This window comes from Gallinula chloropus (genome assembly GCF_964237585.1).
Source record: "Gallinula chloropus genome assembly, chromosome: 6".
NCBI lineage: Eukaryota > Metazoa > Chordata > Aves > Gruiformes > Rallidae > Gallinula > Gallinula chloropus.
The window spans coordinates 11629061-11655080 of record NC_140091.1 but is presented as its reverse complement, the minus strand read 5'-3'; the positions used below and the strand labels follow the sequence as shown (position 1 = coordinate 11655080).

General features: G+C 46.5%; 1 protein-coding gene across 4 annotated transcripts; it reads left to right on the top strand.

Moving 5' to 3' along the window:
- Positions 1–1865: 1865 nt before the first annotated feature.
- On the top strand, positions 1866–24012 carry KDM4A (lysine demethylase 4A; the record flags this gene model as incomplete). 4 transcript variants are annotated; one of them, XM_084266404.1, is made up of 21 exons in its annotated part: positions 1866–2003; positions 2282–2457; positions 3518–3632; positions 4474–4667; positions 6049–6098; positions 6571–6674; positions 7678–7815; positions 8836–9086; positions 9791–9957; positions 11187–11539; positions 13954–14074; positions 14688–14866; positions 16984–17188; positions 17469–17545; positions 18243–18298; positions 19201–19309; positions 20254–20442; positions 21072–21242; positions 21739–21858; positions 22484–22576; positions 23512–24012. In XM_084266404.1, the coding sequence occupies 21 exons, from the start codon at positions 1866–1868 to the stop codon at positions 23650–23652; spliced, it is 3147 nt and encodes a 1048-aa protein (XP_084122530.1). In that variant the 3' UTR covers positions 23653–24012. The 4 variants fall into 4 exon arrangements, with proteins under 4 accessions (XP_084122530.1, XP_084122528.1, XP_084122527.1 ...); XM_084266402.1 differs by having other exon boundaries at positions 9791–9981; XM_084266401.1 differs by having other exon boundaries at positions 9791–9987.
- Between the last annotated feature and the right edge of the window lie 2008 nt (positions 24013–26020).

The following is a 26020-nucleotide window of genomic DNA, read 5'->3' as shown; positions in this document are numbered from 1 at the left end:
TGTCAACTTGGAGGCTGAGCAGGTCAGAGAAGCGGCACGCCATAGAAAAGTTCATTGTATTGGGTTGACATTTAAACACTTTCAGGGCTGCCTCATGCCAGAGCACAACTGCAAGAAACACCTATCAGAGGAAAAACATACAGTGAAATTAAGGTTTTGTTTAGGTATGACAGGCACAGGGGACAGAGAGTGGTCTCTGAAGATGGTTAAGAGCTCTTCTGGGTGGGTTGCACTTACTTTTTGCCTCTTGGCACTTAGCACGTTCAAAAAGCATTTAGTACAACACAATCTATGAAAACAGCAGCCAGCCCCAGGCAAGGGAGGTTGCCATCCCCAGACAGGCTCTGTCAGGCATTCAGCCTTGTCCACACTGGAAAGCATCGATTATTGAAGACACGTGCTGGCTACAGGGACTCTTCCACGTTCCCACCTGAGCGATCCGTGCTGGCGAAACTCCCTGGCGTGGGCCAGGCTTGGCGCCGGTCCAGCCGCAGGTCGCGTTTGCTGCCACAAGTTTGTAGAGCACCGAACGCCAGCGCAGCTTTGCTTTACGCCGCAGCTGTGGGAGCCTCATTAGCTCGGTTCATACGTTCAGCTGGCACCTGTCCGCTGCGTGTCGCCACTCGGGTCCCAAAACCTACCAGCTCGCTCCGGCCCCCATCCGCACAGGGTTACTGAAGCCCAGCGCTTCTGACGCGCCTGCAGCGACGGCTGCACCCGCCCAGCCGTGAGGGCCCTCGGGCGCCCAGCGCTGCCGGCCTGGGCCCGGCCGCCGCCACCGGCCGCTCGAGGCGGGCCCCGAGCCCCTGCGCTGGGACTGCACGCTGCAGCCTCGAGTACCGGACAGCGAACGGCTGCCGGGCGAGCGGGAGAGGCTCCCGCTCCGGTCCATCGGCCTCTCCCCCGACGGCAGGACCGGGAGCCCCGCAGAGCCCAGGCCGAAGAGCCGCGCTGCCCGCGGGCCTAAGATCCGGGCCCACCCTCGACAGGTGTCCCTGGGGACCCGGAAGCGGGGTGTGGGCGGGGCACGGGTGGGCCAGGCAAGCAGCCCGGCCACCGTAACTGCCGCGGGGGTCCCGGCCCGGCCCGGTCGCCTTAAGCGCCTCGAGTAGGCCTGGGCCTCCCTAGCAACCGCCCCCTAGCGACAGCCGCCCGGCCCGGCCCTCGGCCCGTCCGCCTAGCAACCGCCCCGCTCCCGGCCTCCTGATTCGCTGGCCCGCCCCGGCCGGCTGCCGAATTCCTATTGGCTGCGAAGCGGAAGCGGGCGGCGATTGGCTACAGCGGCGGAGGCGGGGCGGGCCGCGGAGGGGAAGGGGGCGGGGCTCGGGAGCAGGGCGGGGCTCGGGCAGTACGGAACGGCCGCGGTGGCGTCGGCGGCCTGCCGGACTCATTGGGCGCGTGGTGCGGAGGGATACGGCGGCCGGGCGTTGGAACGGGGGCGGGCGGAGGCGGCGAAGAAGAGGGACGCCTTGCTTACGTGAGCACGCCGGGCGGGGACTCGAACCCCTCCGCGTCGAAACGGGCTCGCTCCGGCTCGGGGGGGGGGGGGGGCGGGGAGGGGTGTGAAGGGGGATGGGGGAGGGGCATGAATTGATGGCGTTCTCCGCCGTGAGGAGGGAAGAGATCCGCCGTCTTGACGGGCGGGTCGCGTCCGCCAATGGGGAGGCGGGCCTGGTGCGGACCCCGCGGGGATTGGCCGGCGGGCGAAGAGGGCGGGGCGTATGCGCGCGGAAGGGCCCGCCCGGAGCGGCGGGGCGGGGCAGCGTGGGGGAGGGGTGCGCACGGCGACCCGCCCTCCTTCTCCCCCCCCCCCCTCACACCCCCCCCCAAGCCTCTCCGCCTCCGTGCAGGGCCGCCCCGGCAACATGGCCTCGGAGCTGGAGAGCCTCAACCCCGGCGCGCGGATCATGACCTTCCGCCCCACCATGGAGCAGTTCCGGGACTTCAGCCGGTACATCGCCTACATAGAGTCGCAGGGCGCCCACCGCGCCGGCCTGGCCAAGGTGCGACAACCCCCCGCGACCCTCACCCCGACACCCCCCTTCCGGGCGGAGGCCCCGCCGCCTGGCCTCGGGCCGCGCACCGGGATCGGTCTCCGTCCGCCGAGCGGGGCCGGGCCGCCGCACCGCCCTTTGTTTACCCCGCCGCGCCGGGCGTGCCCGACCTGGGGGGTGGAGGGGGGGGGCGGTGTTCAGCCCGGCTTCCCCAACTTGGACGCTCCCCCCATCAGTGGCCGGGCCGGCGTCCGCGGCGCTGAGCGAGCGGGTTTTGCTTCCTGCAGATAGTTCCTCCCAAGGAGTGGAAGCCGCGGCGGTGCTACGATGACATCGACGAGCTCGTCATCCCAGCGCCCATCCAGCAGGTGGTGACGGGGCAGTCCGGCCTCTTCACGCAGTACAACATCCAGAAGAAGGCCATGACGGTCCGCGAGTTCCGGAGGATCGCCAACAGCGACAAGTAGGTCTGCGCCCCTGTCTCTGCGCCGGTGGTTACCGGGCGCCTTCCTGTTGCACCTGCTTCCCGGGGCCAGGTCCTGGCCACCCACTGGCGCTGGTCGGAGGCGTGCGCGCGACGCCCTGGGTGATGAGGTGTGCTGGCAAAACAGGCTGCGGGGCCGGGGATGTTTGTCACGCGAGTCACTTGTGGAGGAGAGCTCTTCTGTTTCTGCCCTGGGCACCTGTCTGTCTGTCTATCCCTGGTAGCTGGACAGTCAGAATCTTTACCGAGTAGAGCAGTAGTGAAAGGGATGTTCCTGCCATGGAAAGGGGCACAGAGGAGAGATTGCTTTGAAAGGAGTAAGCAAAGGAGCCTTAGAAATCACTTTACAGAAAGAGCACTAGGATTGCCAGCTGCACTCTGCCCGCTGAAGTTACTCTGTCTTGCAAGAGCAGCACACGGCAGCTGTCTCAGGGTTCTGCTTCTCGAACAGAATAATTTAGGGAAACTACTCTGTAAAGCTGTGTGTCATTGAAATGCGTGTACATGCACACACAGACACTATCTAGGTGTTAGAGGGTAAATTTGATCCCTTGGTACTGCACAAAGAGCCCAGTCTATAGTTAGGAGGGAATGGACATCAGAAGCAGCTACTCTGTTAGTAAACTTAGCGTGCTTTGCCAGGTTACTAGCAGCAGGTGAGTCTGGAAACATTTGTTGTTTTCCAGTCGCAGAAAACTTTGGGTCTTTGTTTTTTCAGGTTGTTCTTTGTATCATTTCCAGTTTTGACCACAGCCTTCCTCACTTAGTAGTGACAACTAGAAAGTGAAATTGTTCTAACCTGGAGGCAAAGCAGAAATGAAAGTAAACTGAGAAATAGGGAAATTAATTTTCTTCCTTATCCTTTGTTCCCAAGCCTCCCAGGAGCAGAACGGTGGCTGCCCTGAGTGCTGGGTCTGTGTGATGATGTGCATTTGGTATCTTTATCACAGCTTTTGATTCTTTCAGCAGCGGAGAATGTTGGTTTAGACTTGTCAGGTATCAAACTGCAAAGTCTGTAGTATCTCTGTTGTTTGCTCAGGTACTGCACACCCCGCTACACGGACTTTGAGGACCTTGAACGGAAATACTGGAAGAACCTTACGTTCAATGCGCCTATCTATGGTGCTGATGTTAACGGCACGCTTTATGATAAGGTGAGGAGACTCGCTTGGTTTTCATGTAGCAGTTGTCCATGTATATTGCATTCCATAAGTACTACTTGTAGCATTTGACTCAACTTTCAGAAAGCGTTCCTGATAGTCTTAGCGGAGTTCCAGCTTCTGGAGCAGGCAGGGACACAGTAAACCAAATGTTCATAACACTCTCCACCCAGATAGTGGAAGGCTAATAGCGGTCACGTTCTAAGGGACCGCTCTTGGTGCCTCCAGGGAATACAGGTTAGCTCCAGAAAGCAAAAACCACTGTTGTGTAAGTGTTGTTCCATAGTGCTTTGTCCCAAAAGGTGTGTGCGAGTTCAGGTGTGGGGCAGTGAACGCACACTGCTTTGGTATCCACTAGTGCATGTGGTTTTGTGGGACAGCTCTGTAGCCGTTAGATGTTAGGATGATCAGTGCTAGAGAATGGCTAGGGGTTCCCCGTACTAGTCTCCTAGACTGTGATGATTTCCTCTTTTAAAAGATATTTGGAATCAGAAGTGTTTCTGTTCAAGAGTGTTCAGTCTGCCATTGTTTAAATAGCACATCAGCTCAAGCTCACACTGCTGTTCTGTAAAGTCTGTGGCTTTGCAACTGTTTCTCTTTCCTAACTGTTACGTTGGGTGATAACTTTTCTCCATGAAGTTGGCTAGTAAACAATCAGTATGTAGCTAACACCACGTGAAACCTTTTGGCTTAGGTGAACTAGCTAATGGTTTGAGCTGTGCCAGTTGTCTTGATGTGCTGTTTCACCAGTGCCCCATAGCTTTTTGCAGGTCATCTTAGTCGCGTGGTTGCGTTCTTCACAACCCTTGTTTAACGTGAGGCTTGTCTTCCGCAGCACGTGGACGCCTGGAACATTGGCAGGTTGAACACCATCCTGGATATTGTGGAGAACGAAAGCGGCATAACCATTGAAGGAGTGAATACTCCTTACCTGTATTTTGGCATGTGGAAAACTTCCTTTGCCTGGCATACTGAGGACATGGATCTCTACAGTATTAACTACTTGCACTTTGGGGAACCCAAGTCATGGTAAGATTTTCTAGAGAAGCTTCTAGATGCAAAAAACCCCAATACCATAAAATATTTGACTCAAGTTGTGAAGTAATGAAAGCAGACTGAAGGAATTGTGGTCCCTCAGATCTTGCACCACAGTAGTACCTAGTGCAGGAGTGCTAGAAATTTGTAAGGAACTGCAAAGCAGCAATAGGGTTTGGTTACCTTCTAGAAGGTCCATCTGCTGCCCTGATGTAAGTTCTTCACAGTTACAGTGTAAAGTGGATGCCTTCTGATGCGTTAGGGCCAGAGCTTGGAAAGATTGCTTGTGGTTTTCTGAGTCTCTAAAATAATGGTACAGAGGTAGAATGTCTGTTGTCACACAGGCATTAGGGCAACAGGCAATTTTTAACAGACTCTGAAATGTTAGTGATTTATCGTAGGTCTGAAAGCAGGCTAGCAGATCTTGTAGGATGATTTGTCCAGTGCCTGAGCTTTTGTGATTGTTTTTAGGGGAGGCACCCGAATTTTTCTGTAGCATGGGTTGCATTTTAAGAGTGAATCATTCCCTTCTGTTCACAAATAAATTTCTCAAGCAACTTCAACAATTGTTTCCATGGCAGTTTTGTTGGAAACTAGTATTTTTGGCTGCCTTTTAATGCAACTTTGAAGTAAAAAATAATAGCTAGTGCCATGTGACCATGAACAACCCCATGCAGTGGCAACAGCATGGGAACATGAAACAGAACAGTTCCATCAGATAAACCTTGAGGCCATGGCTTCTTTTACAGTAGTACACGGAGGAAATTAACTTGGCCAATACCTTAGTCTGATTGATTTAGCAAGGAACTCCCATCTATTTCAGAGCAAAAGCAAAGTAAGCAGCTGGCTTTATTTACTGTAGTCACATCAACCAGGAGTTTTGTGGTACCCAAAAAGGTATGTACAGATGTGACATTGCGTCTGACTCGGTCCTGTCTTGGTCCGAGCAGCTGAGAGAGATGATTCCCTTTTCTCTCTTACTCTGTTCTTCCTTGCACCGAGTATACTAGCAATTGCACGGCCATGACCAGAGGTGGGTTGGATAGTGCACTTCCCTTTCTTCTCACAATTCCTATTCTGTCACATACCTGTGAATTAAATGCATTAGACTTCTTAGTTCCTTGACTACGTAAGCAAAAGTCAGTGGAGGACATGGTCAGCTTTTGGCTCTTGATTTTTCTTAGCATAGAGGGGTAAAAGTCCTTGATAAAGATTTTTTAGCTTTATCATTGAACTTTGAAAGAGACAGAGTAGAGGTGGAGAATTTATTTTTTTAAAGCATTTCATACCCTGATGCCTGTTTATGATTTCCAGTCAGACTTTGAGATTTTTGTCGTGTCACTTGACCTTAACAGCCTTGTTCTTCTGGCTGCAGGTACTCTATCCCTCCAGAGCACGGGAAGCGGCTGGAGAGACTTGCAAAAGGTAATTGGGGAATTCATGTTCTGCCTCTTCTGGAAGGTGGGATGGGCAGCAGCATCTTTTAACACACCTTATCAGAGTGTAGGCTGGGATGACTGAACTGATAATTTCCCTTTTAGAATATAGACTATATTGCTTCTGTTAGTTTGCATGTACTGTACATACAAGAGAAATATTGTATTGCAGATAATGCAGTTGTGGTCTGTCTAACCTTTAATGATAAAATCCTTAACTACTGATTACTAGAACTGGAAGATTATAGCCAAGAATCGATCCTTCTGTGTGTGATACTGTGCTCTTTCAATTTAGCATCTGTTCAAGGTAAATCTCCAGGAGGTTTTCTTTTTCTTCAGAGTGCAAGCACACACATTTCAAATAAGGTCATCTGTATTTATAGACCTAGGAAAAACTACTGCAAAAATAACATGGTCTACAGCAGAAAGGTAACATCTCTCCTTGCCTTTCTTTTAAACAGGTTTCTTTCCAGGAAGTGCCCAGAGCTGTGAGGCGTTTCTCCGCCACAAGATGACCCTCATTTCTCCATCGATTCTGAAGAAATACGGCATCCCGTTCGATAAGGTGTGGAACAGTAATCGTGGTTGTACCAGCTCAGGCTAGACAAGCTGCACAGATCTACCATCTCTAATAGCTACCAGTAGCAGATGCTTAGAGAGGAAAAAGAGAACAAGGAGGGTATAAGGCAGTCCTGTCCCACTGTCCCTCTGTTACTGGCAGTTGGGGTCTGAAAGAGTTTAAGACAGAAGTCTGTCAAGGACCATTAAAACAAAGACTCTGTATTCTGTGATGACTTTATGATTTTTAACTTAAGGCTATATGCATAAAAGATTAGTCCTTTTTTCAGACTTGGGCACTGCTAATTTTTGTTTGCTGTTATTTTCTTCCTCAATAGAAAATATTACCTATTACCTATTAATTTTTTTTCAATATATTAATAACTACATAGAGTTCCTTACTTTCTCATGTGCTACCCTGCTGCATGCCCATCCCACACACACATCCTGAAGACCTAGTCTTAAGAGTCCTTATTCAGAAGTACTGTCGCATCTGCACAGGCAGCCAAAGGGTTTTGTTGTGTCATGAAACTTTGTTAGTGGGGAAATGTTGAAGAGCAGCTGTGGAAGGTTGATTGGGAGTTGTACTTGAGTATGAACAGCAGAAGAAAGCAGTAGTAAATTTCCAGGTTGTGGGGATAGGAATTTTACTGGGTCTTTGCAGTTCAGCCAAACCTGTACCTGACAGAAATGAGTATCTTTGAGACATGCTATCTGATAGTCATAGAGTATTTCTTGTGTATAACCACTTCTGCCCATCTTGACCAGTTGTGTGGTGCTGTAGTAAAACCTGTTGAGTGTTGCTTTCCAGTGAATGGATACTTAACATGAGTAGGAAAATCATGAAGATAAGTATCAAGTCTATCCCTTGCAGCAAGTAACTCCAGCCACCATCTGGGGGGGGTGGACAGGTTCAGATGTCCTACGGCTGCGGGAGCTTCTTTTATTCACACCCACCAAGTAGACTCTTAAGTGGTGAATAACAATGCAATGTCTCATTTGTCTTCTAGGTGACACAGGAGGCTGGAGAGTTCATGATAACCTTTCCTTATAGCTATCATGCTGGCTTTAATCACGGCTTTAACTGTGCTGAATCTACCAACTTTGCTACTCTTCGGTGGATCGAGTATGGGAAGCAGTCTGTACTGGTAAGGGGTCTGTTGCTGTCCTACTGCAGAATCACAGAATTACAGGGGTTGGAAGGGACCTTAAGAGATCGAGTCCAAGACCCCTGCCAAAGCAGGTTCCTTAGGACAGAGTGTGCATATAACCTGACCACAATGCCTAATGCTCTGCTGCTCATTTAAGCCCCCAGTGTTTGTTCTGTGGCAGTGAATTCAGTGTTCTGTCCTTTTAAGATGTGCTTGATTTCTGATATGGTAACAAGCTCCAGTCAGCCTCCTGTTCCATGTCCTTATTTCAATTATGGGTAGCACATAACCTGTCTCTTAGCTTTGTGTAGATCAAGTAAAGCTTCAAAGAAAAGCAGAGGACTGGTTGCCTTTCCAAAGATGAAAAGGTGTGCTTGGTGGTCAGGGCTCACCAGTGTTTTATCTTATATTTTAACCATTGTTTATTGACCATTTATCCTGGAAGCATGACTTTAGCTGAAGTCACTTATTTAAATAAGTGTCTTGCTGAACCTTTAGACTGAACAGTGTTATATTGCTGCAGAGATGCTTTATAAACGTGGATTATGTGTTCAATAGTTAATACTGAGGTGAATGCTTTGAAGAACTGGGTGTAACCATGCCCAGATGCAGGGAACCTCTACTGCTCTGGGTGGGCTGCAGAGTCTGTATGGCTCTGACTTTTTCATTATAGTCTCTGTTTTGCTGGCTGTTCATCTGTGAGCTCGTTTTAAAACAATCAGCTTCTACCAGGACCTCTGTAAATAGACTGGTGAGCTTTCTTTCTTAGCTATTGTGATAACATCTGGTCTTCTGTTTTGTTGTTTTTGATGGCTTTTTCTGCACGATTTTAGTAACTCAGTATACACCCACCCCTTTGACTTCCTGGGAAAGAGTCTTGAGAGTCTCTGAGGCTCAATTACGTGTAGCTGTGGGAGTTTCTTCTTCAGTTAAGCTCATGAAAACAAAGTTATATAGGAATGCAGAATGGAATTTTTGAGAATGGGGCCTTAACTGAATTTTTTTTGGTGACTTTAGTGCTCGTGTCGGAAGGACATGGTGAAGATCTCCATGGATGTGTTTGTGAGGAAGTACCAGCCGGATCGGTACAAGCTTTGGAAAGCCGGGAAGGACGTGACTGTCATTGACCATACTCTTCCAACCCCAGAGGCAGCAGAGTTCCTTAAAGGGGATCTCATGCAAAAAGTCAAGAGTGGGAAACAGTGTGCTGAGGAAATGGAAACAGGAGAGACGTGTAAAGAGGAGGCAGATGGGACTGAGATGAAAAGGTAGTGCTTTATACAGTCCTCTGCTTTTCTCTTGGATTGTTAGAAATTGGACACAGCTGCCATTCAGCATTTGCCATTGATAGAACAACAGTGGTCAGAGTTAGCAGTAGTCTGTTTTCTTGGGAATAGGGTTTACTCTTAATTGTTTTTATGCATTGATGATGGTCTGTGGTAGTTAGGAAATGCACCAGCTTGAAAGGTAGTTCTTCAACTTTGGACAGGTGTCCAAAGCCTGGATTGGAAGTGTGCACCATATGCTGGGGGGGCCAGAAGAAAAAGGGGGTGTATTTGGATCATGGGACAGTACTTGCTAACCAATTCCAGTACTGTAAGCTGCAACATCATCGTGCAGTTCCTGGTTGTGGACAGTGGACAAGCTGATCATCTTAATTTGCAGTTAGATCTTTTTCAGCCAGTGTCAGCTGCTATTCCAGAAGCTGGGTTTCTGGTTGGGTTTCTGGTTGTTGTTGTTGAAGGTAAAGAATGCCTATCTAGAACACTGCTGCCTAATACATGATTAACAGATGCTGAGAAGTCATTACTAACTCTGCTTCTGTAAAGGCAAAGAAAACACTTAAGAAAACTTTGGAAACTATTTGGCTTGCCAGATGCTGTCTCATAAAACACTGATCCAAAGCAGGCTGTGTCTTGTACATCCAAGCTTACGTGTTTGGGAACCTGATACATGGATTTGTCTTCTGCAGTGTCCCTAAGCATCGCATAGGAACTAAAAGACACAGGGTCTGCCTGGAAGTGCCTCAGGAGGTGAGTGAGAGTGAGGCCTTCCCCAAGGAGGAGCTGAGCTCCACACAGGATGAAGCAGATATGGCAGAGCCTTGTGGGAGACCTGCAAGTGAAACTCCACAGCAAGGTGAACAAGGGCTGAAGCTTCCAGGTAATTGTGTGTCAAGGTTTATCCTGGTACAAGGGCACATGGTATTATTCTTCAGGGAGAGAAGCTGCTAGAGCTCTATCTGGAACAGCCTCATGTGATGCCAGTTGTAGGGTGTTGCCATGTGCAAAAAAAGCAGATGCTAGTTTGTCAGAGCCATGGCAAGCACTGCAGAAAATTACTGTTAGGAAACTTGAGATATTACCATTTCATTTTCCAAGACCAGAGATGGCATCTGTAACAACCTTTAGTTAAATGTCTGACATCTGTGCTGTTGGCTTCAGTAAATGAAGTAACCCCAGCTTGAATTGTTAGCTTTTGTGGCCTGTCTGTGGGTAACTCCCCAGTGAGAGCTATGTAAAAAAAAATGGGGGCAGACCAGAGATGAAAGCAGACATGCTGTAGCTGCTTCAGTGACTGGCCAGCCAGGTAGGATGTTGCCTTTCAGCTGAATTAAAAGCAACAGGGAGTGTTGCATGGGGCTTGCTTTAGGTAAGGATGCTTCTCACCTGGCCTCTCACTCTTCATTTTGTCAGCCTGCATGTGGAAACGCACTGGCTGCCTCAGTCCTCAGAATCCCTGTGTTAGTGTAACCTGTTCATAGAAACTGCTTAGTAAAACGTTCCTGCTTCCTGGTAGTGTGGGTCTGGTGTGCTGTGTAGATGTTTTATGTGTTTTATCATCTAGGCGGGAGGAAAAGTAATGTGGCTTGTAATGGGTCAGCTACCCTTGTTCTTAAGGGAGGAGCAAGGGGACTGTGCAGCAGTATAAGAACAGGACAAACACATGTGATGCCTCCCTCTAGTATTCAGTCTTCCAGTCCTTTGCAGCTTGTATTTAATAATCTTCCTTTGGGTTGTGGGGCTTTATTTTTTCTTAAGTCTCCCATGAATCCTTGTAACTTCTTCCCCACAGCATCACGTGGCCAGGAGTTAGGCTGTTCAGCTATGCTGTATAAAGGATCATTGCAGTTTATTTTGAACTCTCATGCTGCTAGTTTTGTGCTGGAAGAGGCAGTGAGCAGATGCTTTTATTTTCTCTCTCTTCCCCTTAATGAATAGGTATTTGAATCGATGATCAGCTCTTTATGTGGCCTAATACCATGTGTGCAGTAGTTTGCTTTCCTGTTTGGCTTCGTGCAAACAGTTGCAAAAACATTCTCTCTGCTACCCAGACTTTAGGAAAAGTCAGTATATCCTTTCTTCTAGATCGCCTGGGCACGGCCAGATTTGAAGAACTGAAAACGGTGAAGCTTGAGGAAGAAGAGGAAGAGCAAGAAGCAGCTGCCCTGGATCTCTCCATTTCACATGCTTCAAATTCCACTTCGGCTTTGACAGCTTTGAAGCAGGGCTCAGCTTCCAGCGTGCAGCCAGGCTCACCTGCCTATTCTGGTTCTTCAGACTCTGAATCGACTGATTTGTTGGCAAAACGAACTCTTCCTGGGCCAGCTGGTGTGCTTACAGTCCATAGCTATGCTAAAGGGGATGCCAGCGGATCTGACAGTGAGCAGACATCAGGAAAGAAAGCCACCACCAGCGTGAATGAGCAAGAACTGGCAGAGGTATGAATGTGTCGTGGTTTTACCCCGGCTGAGAGCCGAGATCTGTGCAGCTGCCTGCTCTTTAAAGGAAAAGAGGAGGGGGAGAAGTGGGGGGGGGGGGGAGGTGAGGCAAGGGAAGGGAAAAGGAAGGGGCAAATAACAACCCCAAAACCAAGAAACCAAAAGCCTGTGGCTTGGGATAAGGATAGTTTACTAAGATAACAGAAAGATAAAATAGAACAATGGTAACAGGACTTGAGAGCAAAAATATATGAAGCTGTTGATACACAATCCAGTTTCTCACCAAACCCACAGCTCAGGCCGTGCCACCCAGAGCCGTCCTGGAACCCGACCATCCCCCAAAAACCACGCGTCCTGGAGCCGCCTCCGCTCCTCCTCCCATCAGCCCCCCTTTATACTGGGCTGGACGGAATTGGCATGGGATACCCTCTTGGGCCAGTTTGGGACACCTATCCTGGCTTCATCCCCTCCTTTCTCATAAATAGAGAGATATGAAGTGCTCAGAAAGTCCTTGACTGCTTGACCACAACTAAAAACATCAGGGTGTTATCAGCACTGCTTTCCTTTTAACACCCAAACACAGCATTCCATCCACTGCTACAAAAGAAGTTAGCTCCATCCTGACCCAAGTCAGGACAGAATGGCAAGAGTGTTGACAGCTCAAGGGCTGTGTTCTATGATCAGAGACTTCCTGTGACAAAACTTCCTGCTGCCTGTGCAGATTATGTTGTTGTGTGACTGTGTAGCAGGTTGCTTAGTTGTTAATGTATTTTTTAGAATTGTAGAGCCTTTATAGGGTTTGAAAGGGCCTCTAAGCTTGTTGGCTTCAACCGTTCTACCTGTGGGTTTTGCTAAACAAGAATTAAGATGATAGTCTAATACTCTTACCTCTTTCAGAAATCCAGGAGACCCCTTGTTTAGAGAGCTTCTCTAAGTAATTGTAAGTGCTTTAAGGGAAAGGTATCTCGGTGGTTTTGACACGGTAGTGTTACAGACTGATTTAGGTCCTTTTGTACTAATAAGCACCTATTTGTACCTAAAATGAGTCTAGTTCAATCCAGCCTTTTTTTACGAGCATATTAATACATTTGAGGATTTTTTAATTTTAAATATAAGATCACATACATGTGTACATCCATGTGTCCTTTATAAAAAGAGAAAAAGTTATGGTAGAACAAAAATCCTTGGGAGAATGTAAATCTGAACTGTCAGTGTGTGGTTTATTAGGTAACCCAAGTGAAGGGGGTCATTGTTAAAATCTTACCTGCTGGTGTCTTTTAAAATTATTTTGTTGCCCTCTTTTTAAGTGCGTTCAGAGAGTGGGAGGCTGATGATAATCATCATGTCTTTGAAATATGGGAATTGCAGGAATGGAAGAGCAAATGGGCAAATCTGATGATTAAGCTAAAACCAAGAAAGAGTTCTCATGGATATTTAAACTAAAGAAATTATTTTTCTGATACCAGTGTCTCCACCACATACTCCATACAGGGGAAAGGTGAACTTCTGAATGGGTGTAGTTGTTTTGCCCACTGTGGTGTATTTGAAACGATTTTTTTCATCAGACAGTAGCTGGAAATGCTAATTTCCATTTCAATAAAAGTATTTCTGTTGCTTAGAAGTCGTGAAGCCCATGTAGGAGATCAGAGATAATGATTTTTATGCTCTCTCCTGGCTTTTATGAAAAGAAGAGGTTTAAAAATGCAAGAAGCATTTAATCCAAGATTTCTTTCTGCTCTCAGAGGAATAACAGATTGGAAAAAGAAAAAAAAACCCACGAGTTCTTACCTACTGAGAGGCTTCCTGGGCTGTTAAAATCATTGCCTTTATTACCTTGTTTGTCAGCTTAGTTGTAGTTTTATGTGTGTGTCGCTTGGCTTTTGCATGAGGCTGAGGGAGGGAAAAGGAAACAACTTGTAGTGTAGTCTCCTTCTTCCCATCTGTCTGGAAAGGCATCGATGCACGTGGTAAGCAGAGAGAAAGTTTTCCTTCATTTAAAATAAGCCTGATAGTTCAAGATGCTAATGAATCTTTATTTTTTTTAACTTTTTAATTTTTGAATTTTTAAGTTGACTTAGAAACTGAGGATTTCCCCAGCATGCATGAGAGTTATTGTTGTGGCTCTTCTGTGTTGAACAATTCAACTTGTCTTTCTGTGTCTTTTACCCAATTCTTCCATAAGCAGACTTGCATGAAAAGCTGTACTGGGGCTTGTGAAAGTCTGTTCTAATGGCTCAACAGAGCTAGTACAGCTCTGCCTGGACTTCCCAGCAAAAGTGCTGCAAGCAGTTCTTTCAAGAAGTCAGCTAGCTTAGAGCTGAAGGTAGCTTGTTAGAAATAAACCCCTGGGAGCACGTGTGCAGCATCAACAGGGCGTGTGCTGATTGGCTGCTGAATCACTTCTCCTTGGTCAGGTAGCAAAGGAGTACATCAGGTCGATGAAGGAGAGTAAGAAGTCCAAAGGTCGTCGCCAGCCGCTGAGCAAGCTCCCACGCCATCACCCACTGCTGGTTAAAGACTGCATCAGTGATGATGGTGAGTAAGCCTTGTGCTCCCCAGGAAACTCTGCAGAGCACCTCAGCTTCTGTGGACAGTGTGGGGCGTTCCATTGTGTAACTGGCAATAAACTCGAGTCAGCAAGTGACTCCTCTGCATTCTACACAAGGTGCTTATCTTGTTTCTGCTTCTTTTTTTTTTTTTTTTTTTTCCCTTGCATCATTAAATGTTCCTCTCAAATCTCTTCTTTCTTTCCTGTTCCATTTGGAAAGTCACAACTCTGAAAGGAAAATTAAACCAGTACCAGAAACTGTTGCATAATTACATCTGCCTTGGAGCATTAAGTAATTGATGTAAATATTCATGATTAAAAAAAAAAACAAACCACCAGATTCTTTGGCTGACAGCCTTAGTCTTGATATAATTTGGAGCTAGTGCTGTTCTCACCCAACAAGCTGATCCTGTGTCTGCATGGATGCTTGATTAGCAGAAGCCTTTTAAAAGGAGACTGAGTTACTGACTCCCATCAGCCTGATTTCTGTCTGTCTGTCTTTCATCTCTGTTCATAACCTCTTGCCTTACTTAGTTTCTTTGCAAGAAGGGTATATCTAAAAGGGCATGTAATCACTGAGTTAATGATCTCTTACTGCAGAGGCATCAGAACAACTAACTCCTGAAGAAGAGGCTGAGGAGACCGAAGCATGGGCCAAGCCACTTAGCCAGCTGTGGCAGAACCGGCCACCAAATTTCGAGGCCGAGAAGGAGTACAATCGGACCATGGCTCAGCAGTCCCCTTACTGTGCTGTTTGTATGCTCTTCCAGACCTATCAGGTACATAGACCAAATCTCTTACTGTTATCATGGAGATAACTGAGTAGGCTGCCACTGTGGTGCATAGTTTTTAAAATGTCATTTGGCATGTTGCTAGTTAATGAAGGCTGTATCGGTGTCACAGTCTGCCCAAGGAATTGCTCCAGGAGAGCCACAGTTCTTCCAGTGAACACACCACACCTCTGATGGACTGCCTGTAGGCTCCCACAGCCTTGCTCAGCTGTTCAGCAGAAGCTTTTGCATTCTGTGGCTTTTGCTCAAACCACAGAATGGAACTTGAATGTTGCTGGAGCTGTCTATAAACCCTGTTCCTCTGTTCCAGACTGACACCTTTGCTCTACCCTTTAAAAGAAAAAAAAAAAGAGAACAAAAAAAAATCAAAACACCACTTTAAAAGATTTTAGAGTGGTGTTAGTGGATGGCATGGATAGAAAATGGATATGCTCTCTTTTTGGAGTATATCTGTTTTCACAGCAGCTATGGCATGTGAGAATGTGCTTGAACGAAGTGTGGCTATAGCAGTGCATGGCCTGGGATGGGCTGCAGAACCTCTCTGTCATGTTGACTATGTGCTTAGGCAGGAGGGTAAGGCTGAGTAATTCCAAGGTAGCTTGATGGTTGTCTGGCTGCATGTTTGACCTGTAACTTGTAGAGTTTGTCCCCTCCTGTACACTAAGCAGTTTTGATTTATTTGAGATCACAGTATGATTATGATGGTGCTAGAAACATGTTGACAGCAGTTTGGGAAATGAAGACCTCCATTTTTTGTGAGGGTTTATTTTGTGTATAATTCCTGATTTCCATGAAAACTGCAGATGAGAGTTTCAGTTTGTTCTTGTTATTTCTGAGAGCAGGTTCTTGTTAGGATTGGAATAGCACATGGATTTTGCTGGTGCTGATGGTATAGAAAGTTGTTTGAGGGCAGTTTTAAGTTCTTTAGCTGCTTTTTGAGTTCTAAATGCTATTAAGCAGAAACACTAGCTGCAGGTTTTCAGATGTCAGTTTACACCAGGCAGTGAAGCAGAAACTCTTCCAAGATTTGAGCTGTGGTTAGGGTCTTTGTTCCAACTTCAGAAAGTCTATAGCAAGTCTGGGAACTCACTTCAGTTCCCCATTCAAATAAAAAATTGGCACATAATGCCAGACAAATATTCCCTTTTCCTTGTGACTAAGAAAAGTATCTGGCTGCTTGGAAAAAGCCCACCTTTTTTCTTAAGTTTGTTCTAGATTTCCCATGCTTGACATGTGATGCTCAGTGTAAATCAGTTTTACAGAATGTGAATGAACAAGGCTTGTTGAAAACATGTGTGTTCCCTTCCAAATGTGACCCTTACCTGGACTTCTTATTTTCTTACCTTTCAATGGGCAGCACAGCTTCATTCTGCTACTGCAACTTCGGCTAATGATATTTTTAAAAGACTAGACAATCCACTTCTGTGGCTGCCTGTGAGGTACAAAACATGGTTTGAAACACTTCTTCAAAGAGAAAGATCGACTTCTGATTAGCTGTTCAGAAGAGTAACTTGAAAGGAAGCATCTCTGTAAACATTACGTGTAATTGCTGTTTGGTGTAACATTGGTTTAGATGAATAAATTACAAAAGATTAGCCTGAAATTCTCTGGGGCTTTAACTAGGAAACTGCATTCTTAGTTTGCTTATTTCCCAGGAACAAATTAGTTTCAAAGCCCATTCATTAAACTTGTTTGGCCCTACGTTGGGTGGGGGGAAGGGGGGGTTACAGTATGTATCTATTTGTGTAATCATAATCCTCCCATATTGAGGTAAGATAAATGTACAGCGTTGGATAGCAGTGTTAGAATCTGCTGTGTTAAGGGCTGGGGGGCATCCAGCAGAGGTGGGTTTGGTGATTCCATTGCTTCTGTCAGCAGAGATGCAGTTTGGTATCTGTCTTGTTGCTCATTAGAGGGGTGCAGCTCTGACCTTAGCTGAGGATTTTACAGTCTTAACTGTGTTTTAACTTAACCTTCTATCTCTTAATCTTTCAGTGCCTTCATTCTTTCTTTAAACTGAATTTATGTATAGGGTAATGGGTGAGTAAAGACGATGCAAGATAGCTTTACTTGTAAAACTGAAATTTTCCTGTCCATCCTCACAGGCAGAGTGTGGAGGCAACAGCCAGAATTCCGGGGCACCTCCAGCTGCCGTGGATGGGAAGATCCGAACCAAACCCCTGATTCCTGAAATGTGCTTTACTACAACTGGCTGCAACACTGACCTCAATCTTTCAACCTCCTACTTAGAGGAAGATGGAACCAGCATCCTCATCACCTGCAAGAACTGCCATGTCTGTGTTCATGCAAGTGAGTGCCTCTAGACTTCACCCTAAGCTCTCGTGTTCTCTGTAGCAAGTCAGAGCATCGCACCAAGCCTCTCCCAGTCTTCAGGGTACAGACAGACCAAGTTGAGCCCTTTACCTGAACAGTCTCTGCTCAGATGCTGGCCATTGAAATATGGAGTTTGCTGTGTGGGTGACTTGAAATACACAGCATCACCCTTGGGCTCGCTGATGTTAATTCTTGCTTTGCTCCTGGGCTTTAGGGGGGAACACGTCTGACTTTCAGTGCAATGTGTCCGTTCCAGGTTGTTACGGTGTCTCCCCTGAGAGGGCCACTGAAGACTGGATGTGCTCCAGGTGTACAGAAAATGCCTTAGAAGAGGTAAAGCTTCTCATAGGATTCTCACAGCTGGAGTGCTACAAAGTTAATTTCCATAGTGGTGGTGTTACTCCCTCCTGTAAAAAGGAGGCAATTCAGAGAATGTTTAGGAGCTGGTCTGGTGTATTACGGTGCTTTTTAAGGCATAGTCATATAATCCTTTCAAGTAGTGCAGAGCTGCTGATCTCACTTGTGTCATAGCAAAGATGTTCTGCATGAATGTGGGAATAGCTTCATTATCTTTTAATTTATGGTTTCTACTAATCCTGAACCAGAAAACAATGTCTGGGAGGTGTGCAGACGTGAAGAATGCAAGAAGAATGCTGTTCCCTCAGAAAGCTATGTAGGTTTTAGGTCAGCAGAAGGGGTCAGTCTTTCAAATTGTATTTGTTCCAGATCCTTTTACACATCCTGAAATCACAGAGGGTATTGTGGTTGTAAAAGGAATCTGTAAGGATCGAGTTAAACAAGTCCTCAGTGGTAGGTCTGCTTCCCTTCAGCAGACTCGGAGCCTGTGTTTGTTACCCTACAGGCAGCAGCTTTGGAGAGCTAAGGGGCTGATTTGTATGAGGCAGTTAGCTTTCTTCTGAAAGGGAAACCATTTTCTTCTTCTGGACATGTGTTTTCAGGAGTAAGTCCTGAAGCAAGTGCACTGCTCTGGACTTTGCTATTTCAGCTAACACTTTCTTCCTTATGCCAGGACTGCTGTTTGTGTTCATTACGAGGAGGAGCACTGCAGAGAGCCAACGATGACAAGTGAGTGTTCCAGCTTCTTTGGTCTTAAGAGAGAAGCTCAGTTGCTAAGTAGCTGAGCATAAGCTAGGAAAGCCAGAGTCTACACTTTTGGTGTAAGGGAGTGACCAACACTTCCTTTCATACCCTGTGTGACTGGAGCTATGATGAAGTGTGTTCAGTGTCTTCCCATGCAGAAATGACCATCCCTTCACTTTGACAGCAGCTGTGAATTGTTTTGTACTTATATCATACAGAGGTATAATGTACCACATAAAAATAAGATCTCTGATGAAACAACATCTCTCAGTACCTTCTGGAAGACGATTTTGATTTCTCAATGTAACGTGTGGTGGCAGTGGAGACTAAGGACAAATGTAGCTTTAAGTAGCACAACGTACTGAAATTTATTTGGGGTACCTCTGCAGCAAGTGTATTGCATAGAACTGCCTGACTTGCATCCTTTGGTATGGAGGATCACCTGAAGTTACTTTATGCAGAATAGCAGGGTAGATTTGTAGCACCGTGAAGTAACTGAAACTTGTCCTCAGAATTGTGCCTGTCATGTGGAGCTTCAACCTCTTTTTCACAGTCTCAGAAGTAAATGGGACACAGCAGTTGCAGTGGGACAGCTTTGAAGGAATAAACCTATGGAGCAGGCTTTTGTAATGCAGCTATGCAGCCAGCACAAGCCACCCTCAATTGCTCTCCTTTTAAGACTGTTAGAAGTAGATTGGAAGTGTAAAGTAACCATGGGTTTGCCCCACATGTGCCACGGTACTAGCAGTAGGAAGGAAGATTATATTGCTAGTTCTCAGAGGCTGCTTATTGTAGTGGCAAACCTCAACAGAACTATATTTAATTTCAGTGTCCTCTTTTGGCCTAATGCATAATTAATTACTTTTTCCCCTCTTCTGTCCTGATAGGTGGGTTCATGTGATGTGTGCTGTAGCTGTACTGGAGGCAAAATTTGTGAACATTGCCGAGCGGAGTCCTGTAGATGTTGGCAAAATCCCCCTGCAGCGTTTCAGGCTGGTAAGGGTCACCTGTGCTGCACTTGTGAGGTTTGAGTCTCTAGTCCTTTCAGGATCTGGGAGACTGCTTATCCCCCACCAACCCCAACTCACCTCCTCTCCAGACTGAAAACGTCAGTCTGTGCTTTTGGCATTTGTGGCTGTTGGGGTTTGTGAGTGACTTAAGCTTGTTTAGGTGGGGAGGGAGTAAGGAGTACAGATTTCCACGTGTAGCAGAGGACACTTATGCAGTGGCCTAAGGGGACATTTGTTTTTTGTTCTCTAATCTCCAGTGCTTGACTTGTTTTATTGACTGTTGTTGAGCACTGAAATGCTTCAGGATATGCGAAGACGTTTGTATAATGAGTGAACGTCTTCAGCAAGAAAGCAACAGTACCTAACTCTTCTAACAGCTCGGGTGTTGAGGGGGAAATATTTTAGCTGCTTTCTAAATACTAATCCATTGCAGATAACATTCTTTGTTCACAACAGCCCATTAGAGCTGCCCCAGTGTGATTCAGTGAGCCATAGTAGTGGGAATTCTAGCTGTTAAGTTCTGTGGCTTGGGGTTTTTTTGGAGGTGGGGTTTTTTTGTCTCTGGGTTTGCCCATTATTGTAACCTTGTTGCTCTTTGTGTAACTTAATAACCAAGCCCCGAAAGGCCCTGGGTCCCTGGTGACCGCTGAGCCCAGTAGACATTTAATCCAGGTTAGCTTCCTTGGCATGCTTTGTGCATGTTGAGCTAGTGGGTATTTAATGTACCGGTTTTTGTCTGTGGGGTTACTCTGAATTTGAGTTACTGCCTTTTATAAACTAAAACCGGTGGCCTTTTGCTTCTTTTTAATCAGAAAGTAGCAGTGCTCTCAGAGACTGTAAGCGGCACAAGGTCAGACCGTTAGACCAGCTAGCCCTTCTTGTGGGGTAAAAGCTGGTGCCCATCAGTAACCTTTGGTTTCCTGTTCACAGAAATGCATCTTCTGCAAGAAAAGAAGAAAGAGAATTGCAGGTTGCTGTGTACAGTGCTCCCATGGTCGGTGTCCCACGTCCTTTCATGTCAGCTGTGCCCAAGCAGCAGGAGTCATGATGCAGCCTGATGACTGGCCATTTGTTGTCTTCATTACCTGCTTCAGGCATAAGATTCCATCTCAGGCAGAGGTGAGTAGGAGTGTGACTCCCAGGATTTGAACTCCAAATTCCTGGAGGGACTAAAAAGTTGGTCTCTTTCAGCATGTTCAGTAGGAGATAACAGTGTTGGTCTTGGATCCTGATACCAGCCTTGCTGCTGTTCTGCGGCGTCTTGGTCAGGCCCTTTGCTGTATTTTAGTTTGCAGCCCAGGAGTGAGCACATTGCATCCCTCCTGCAGCTGCTGCAGTGAGGAGTAATAGTGGGGCTTGTGCTGTGATATTTGATATGCAGGAGTCAGTGCTGGGATCCACTAGGCTGCATGACTGGTCAGAGCATTTAATGTTTGAGTGATTGATTAGTTTATAAAGTTCCCATGTAACACTTCTAGCCATCAAAACCTCAACAGTATTTGCTGTAAAGGAACTTCTTTGCTCTGAAGGAGGAGAGCTTCATTTACTAAGTAAATTAACAACAGCTGTATGTAACAGATTAGGCTTTAAGCATTTGAGATAACCTGAGAACTTCTCTAAAAACACAGCTGACGGTGTCTTGAGTAGAGTTACCTTGTTTTGTTTCCTTGTCTGCCAGCACTGGAGCTACAGCCCTCAACACGTTCTTTACTGAGTCACTATGTAAAAAATGTTCTTTCTCTTCTCAGCGAGCTAAGGCTGCACTCCAGGACCTGTCACCTGGGCAGATCGTCATCAGCAAGCACAAGAATGGCCGCTTCTACCAATGTGAAGTGGTCAGCCTGGCGACTGAGACTTTCTACGAGGTCAACTTCGATGATGGTTCCTTCAGTGACAACCTGTATCCAGAGGACATTGTGGTATGTTCTGCAGTGGGGTCTCACTCTGGTGGAGGGCACATAATGCGAGTCAGTTCTTGCTACTGTAGAGCAGACAGACCAGGGGTTTGGTAATTGCTCCAACCCTAGGTGATGTTCTAGCTGTGATGCACTGCAAGATGGCCTCAGGGGTGTTGTGTTACATGAGACTGACTTAACTGAGGGCACATGGGAACAGGTGTAACAGGAGTGCAGCTGATCTTTGGCTGCTTAGCAGTGGTAAATCTGAAGGCAAACTTGCTGATACTTGCATACCTTTCCTGCCTGAAGTACTTTGAAGTAGGGCCCACTGTTGGGATTTAAATACAGATGATACAGATGGATGTCGCTCAGCTTAGCTCTGCATCCCTTAAATGGCATTACTGTTGGGGTGGTGTGCAGTGAGACTGGGATGGACTTCCCAGTGGTTTGCTGAGTCTTCACACTGGGAAGCCACTTACCCTCCTCCTTGTATCTCCCACTTTCCTCCTTCCTGTAGAGTCGAGACTGTCTTCAGTTAGGCCCCCCTGCTGAAGATGAAGTTGTGCAGGTGAGATGGACAGATGGACAAGTTTATGGAGCCAAGTTTGTTGCATCACATGCCATCCAGATGTACCAGGTACAGAACTGTCATCTGAAATTCATCATTCATAACAAGCTGATCATGTTAACGGGGCTGTTCTTAAAGCCAGGAGAGCTGTAGGGAAGTCATGTTTGAACACTTCAGGGGAAGTTACTTGGTGTTGTCAGCAATACCAGATGCTGTTAAGAGTTGCTGGAGTTAAGAGCAAAGTGGTTCCTTGCAGCTTTACTTATACAGGGTCTCCTACTTGAAAATGTCAGCTGCTGGAAAATTGCTGCTCTGCAGCTCTTCAGCAGGCTCTGTTCTTGTAGCTTCAACTACTTACAATAAGGTGGCTTTGCTTTTCTCTGTTTAGTCAGTGCATTGTGCCTGGCACACTTCCAAAAGCAGGAGTGTTCAGCCTGTGTCAAAGTGACCAGCCAGACTGTCTAGTCAGGCATCACAAGAATATCCCAAAACTTTCTGTGCTACTTTAACTGTGATGAGGTCAGTGAGGGTTTGGCTGGAGCCTGTTGCAGTGTGCATGCCTGCATACGTATCTTACGAAACACAAGTGGTGGGAGATTATTTCATGAGGGGCCTCTGTGGGAGGTTCTGGGTAGCTGTGGGAGGGTTCTAACCTCTGAGACTTGTGGCAGAACAACTTCTGGTTTTCTTCTAGGTGGAATTTGAGGATGGGTCACAGCTGATGGTGAAAAGGGATGATGTATATACCCTCGACGAGGAGCTTCCGAAGAGAGTGAAGTCAAGGCTGGTAAGTAAATGGGGTGCAGACTTCTACTGAAGAAGCTCATTTAGCTTAGTTTGACCTACAGGCTGAGCGCATGGCAGCAGCAGATTACAATCTGATGCTCTTAAGTGTTGTGAAGCTCAGTAGCTGATCAGGCTACAGGAGCTTAAGTTCTGTCTCACTTCAGAAAGATTTCTACTGCAGAGATGGGATAGCAGAGAGTCACTGTTGGGGACAGCACATGAATTCCCTTTCCTGCCTGTACTGGGATGTGTCATTGTCTGTTCCTGATGCAAAGAATGGGCGAGTTCCTACACATACCTTTGCTCTGAAAAGCTCTTAGTAGGGTGGCATTGAGAGACATGGCCTTTTTTAAAAATTGCAAGATAATTCAGGTGGACAAGGAGGTCTGCAGGTCTGTGCTCCAGTCACCTGTCCAAAGCAGGGTAACTTTGATGTCAGGCAGGGTTGCTCGGGGATCTCTCCAGGGATGGAGATCCCACAGTCCCTTTGGGTCCCTGTTGTGTCGCTTTATAAATAAAATGTAACTATGGACAGCATGTTAGGGTGTGGGCAGGCACACAGGATGTTAGAGGTTTAAGAGTCCTGTGATCAGGTGTTTAAACACAGCGTAAGACACTGAATGTACTTAGACTGCTTGAAAGTTGGAATAGATGAGGGTGTTTATTGCTTTAAGAAAGTGACTGTGAACTTAAAGTAGCTACACAGTTGAATTTGAAACCTGTGATTTTTTTAGATCTCTGGTTTTCATTTGCTCAAACTTACACCCACCCTTCTGAATCCAATTTCTTAAATATTTTTCTTGTGTTTGGTCAGTTTTTGAAGAAGGCTGAGCGTTCCCTCGTGTCCTGCCTTGGCTCTCCCTTACATGCAGTAGGAGGATGTGGAGGCAGGGGTTTGACCTGTGTTCTCATCACTGATTCTGGTTTTTCTTCTAGTCAATAGCTTCAGATATGCGCTTCACGGAGATCTTTGCGGAGAAGGAAGTCAGGCAAGAGAGGAAGAGGCAGAGGGTGATCAATTCCCGCTACCGAGAGGATTACATTGAGCCGGCGCTGTACCGGGCCATCATGGAGTAAGCGCTGCCTGTGGCAGAGGAGGAAGATGCCCGTTTTCCCCAAGGATTAAACGCTCCAATACAACAGGCCATATTTGGATGCTTCAAATCCAGGGTTTCTTTGTTTTGTTTTTTAAGGAAGCTAAAAAGCTGATGCTCTGCAGTAGCTGGAAGGCAGCTGTTGGATAGTGAAACAGATCCCATTTGCTGAAGCTGATGCCTGCAGACTCCTGGTCTGAAGTTGGGTCCTTACTGAATAAGCCAGCTCCGGGGTGTCGCTTTCATCTTGTCAAGCAGTCTTTCTTTTTCTATTAGAGACAATTTTGACAGGTGGCAAACTCGTGTGGGAGTTGTAGCCGGGAATCTTGGCAGCTGCAGAATAGCATGGTCTATTGTTTTAGTTGAATAATGTTCCTGATTTTTGGGAGTCTCCCTGGTGACCACACCTGGGCTTGAGCAGGCAGTATTACTGGTGCTTGAAATTGAACCTCTTTTTATATTTATATCCATCTTTTTGTCGCAAGCAGCTTCGGTCTCTTGTTTCTCAGCACCTCCTTTCTGAGGGTTGAGCTCTAGGCTGTTCAGATCCAAGCAGACAGGAGGTGCTTGTGTGAACAGGTGAAATGTGAAATTGAATCCTATAGGACAAATTATTTAACCCTCCATTTAATATTTTTTTGTTCTGATAACTTGTTTTGACTTACTTTAATCATAAGTTTAACTGTAATAGTATGTGCCTCAGAACCGATGAACTCCCTCTGGAGCCCTGCGCAGTGCAGCCCTCTAACAAGAGTAGGCATTCAGCTCCCAAAGAGTTTTTCTTTTGACGTTTCTCCCTGCCCCATCTAAGGCAATAATAACTGAAGGGGCAGAGTCCTCACTCTCCCTTCTTGAAATCCAAGTGTCGCAGTGTTGGGGATGACAGGGCAGCGGTATCGGAAGCAGTGCTGCAGCTCTTCTGTGGCAGCACTGTCTGTCGTGTGGCTGCAGGCTTTTGCTCACAACAGCTGGTCCTGGGTCTGAGACAGATGAAGCATGCACTGAACTGTGTGTGTTACTGGAAGGCTGTGTGATGTTCTTCTGCAGCAGGAAGGCTGCTGTGTTGCTGTCTGGCAAAAGTTACCGCAGCGTCTTTGTAGAGTATTAGTAGGGTACATCTCAGTTGTGTTGGAGAGGACTTGCTGCCCCAGCAATAGGAAGATGAGTTAAACTGGGTAGTAGCTGTACCTGGAAGATGTGCCAACTTGCTCCTAGTAATTTAAGCATTAAGGCACCACATTAGGAGTTGTGTAAATATGTTTCCTTTCCCGTTCTGTAGGAAAGGGATTTTTAGGCTGTGGAGCAGATTGGCCACCTTCTTTTTGCATGGGATGATGGGGTGATTTTTTCCTGCTGGAGAAAAATATGATTGTGTTCTCCAGAAACAGTTAGAGAGGAGAATTTTCTAGTGAACCAGACCTAATGCATCCCTGCTTCTATAGGGACTTGGCAATGTGTCTGCAAAGTCTGGATTTGTAACTCTTTCCTTTTTGTTACATAGGAACGCTATAAACCAAACTCTTCTGAAACCCCGGTGCATCGATTTGTGATTAGCAATAAAATGTAGTATTGTGTAGTGATACAGCTCTTGATCAGAAAAGAAATAAACTACAACTTTTATAAAGAAAATCTTACTTAGCCCTACATTTTTATAGGGTCAGGAGGCTGATGTGAGTAGCAGAGATTTGCACAAGCACTGTTTTGCATAGAGGTATTCTGTCCCGTTTTTGTGGTGGCATACCTCGTTCATCAGTATTGGAAGGCTTAAACAGATTCTGAAAGGAGATAGTGGCTTTCCTTTGTGGGTTTGTTTTTATTTTCCTTTTCCCTGTGTCCGAAGCTCCTGGTCTCAGGGTATTAAATGAATGGGATAGTTGGCTTGATAAGACTCGGATGTATTAAGGCTGGAGTCTGGTAGCTGCAGTTACTCTGGTCGAGGCAGTGGGAATGGAACCCTGACAACTGAGCTTGTACTTAAGCCTCTCTGAAGTGGTGTGCTGGGAGCAGACCTGGAGAAGAGCTGTCAGGACCTTACCAAACCTGCCTCTGTTCTGTCAGTATATCTCAAGATTTGGTATTAACTTCTTTTAGACTGAACACTACGTGTGCATTATTGAGAAACATAACTCTTCATACCATCAGCCATTCACCTTCCAGAGAAAAGGTGTCCCTGTTCAGGCTTTCTTCCCAACCTGCCATATTACTCAAAGGTACCTTTTAGGTACCACAAGCTACCTGTGCTGGAAACATCTGCTCAACACCTTCATCCTAAAACGGTGACTTAGTACAAAACAGCTGGATTTGTTTGGAGTGCTGCTGTCAGCAGGTTTCACCATCCACCTCTGACAGTA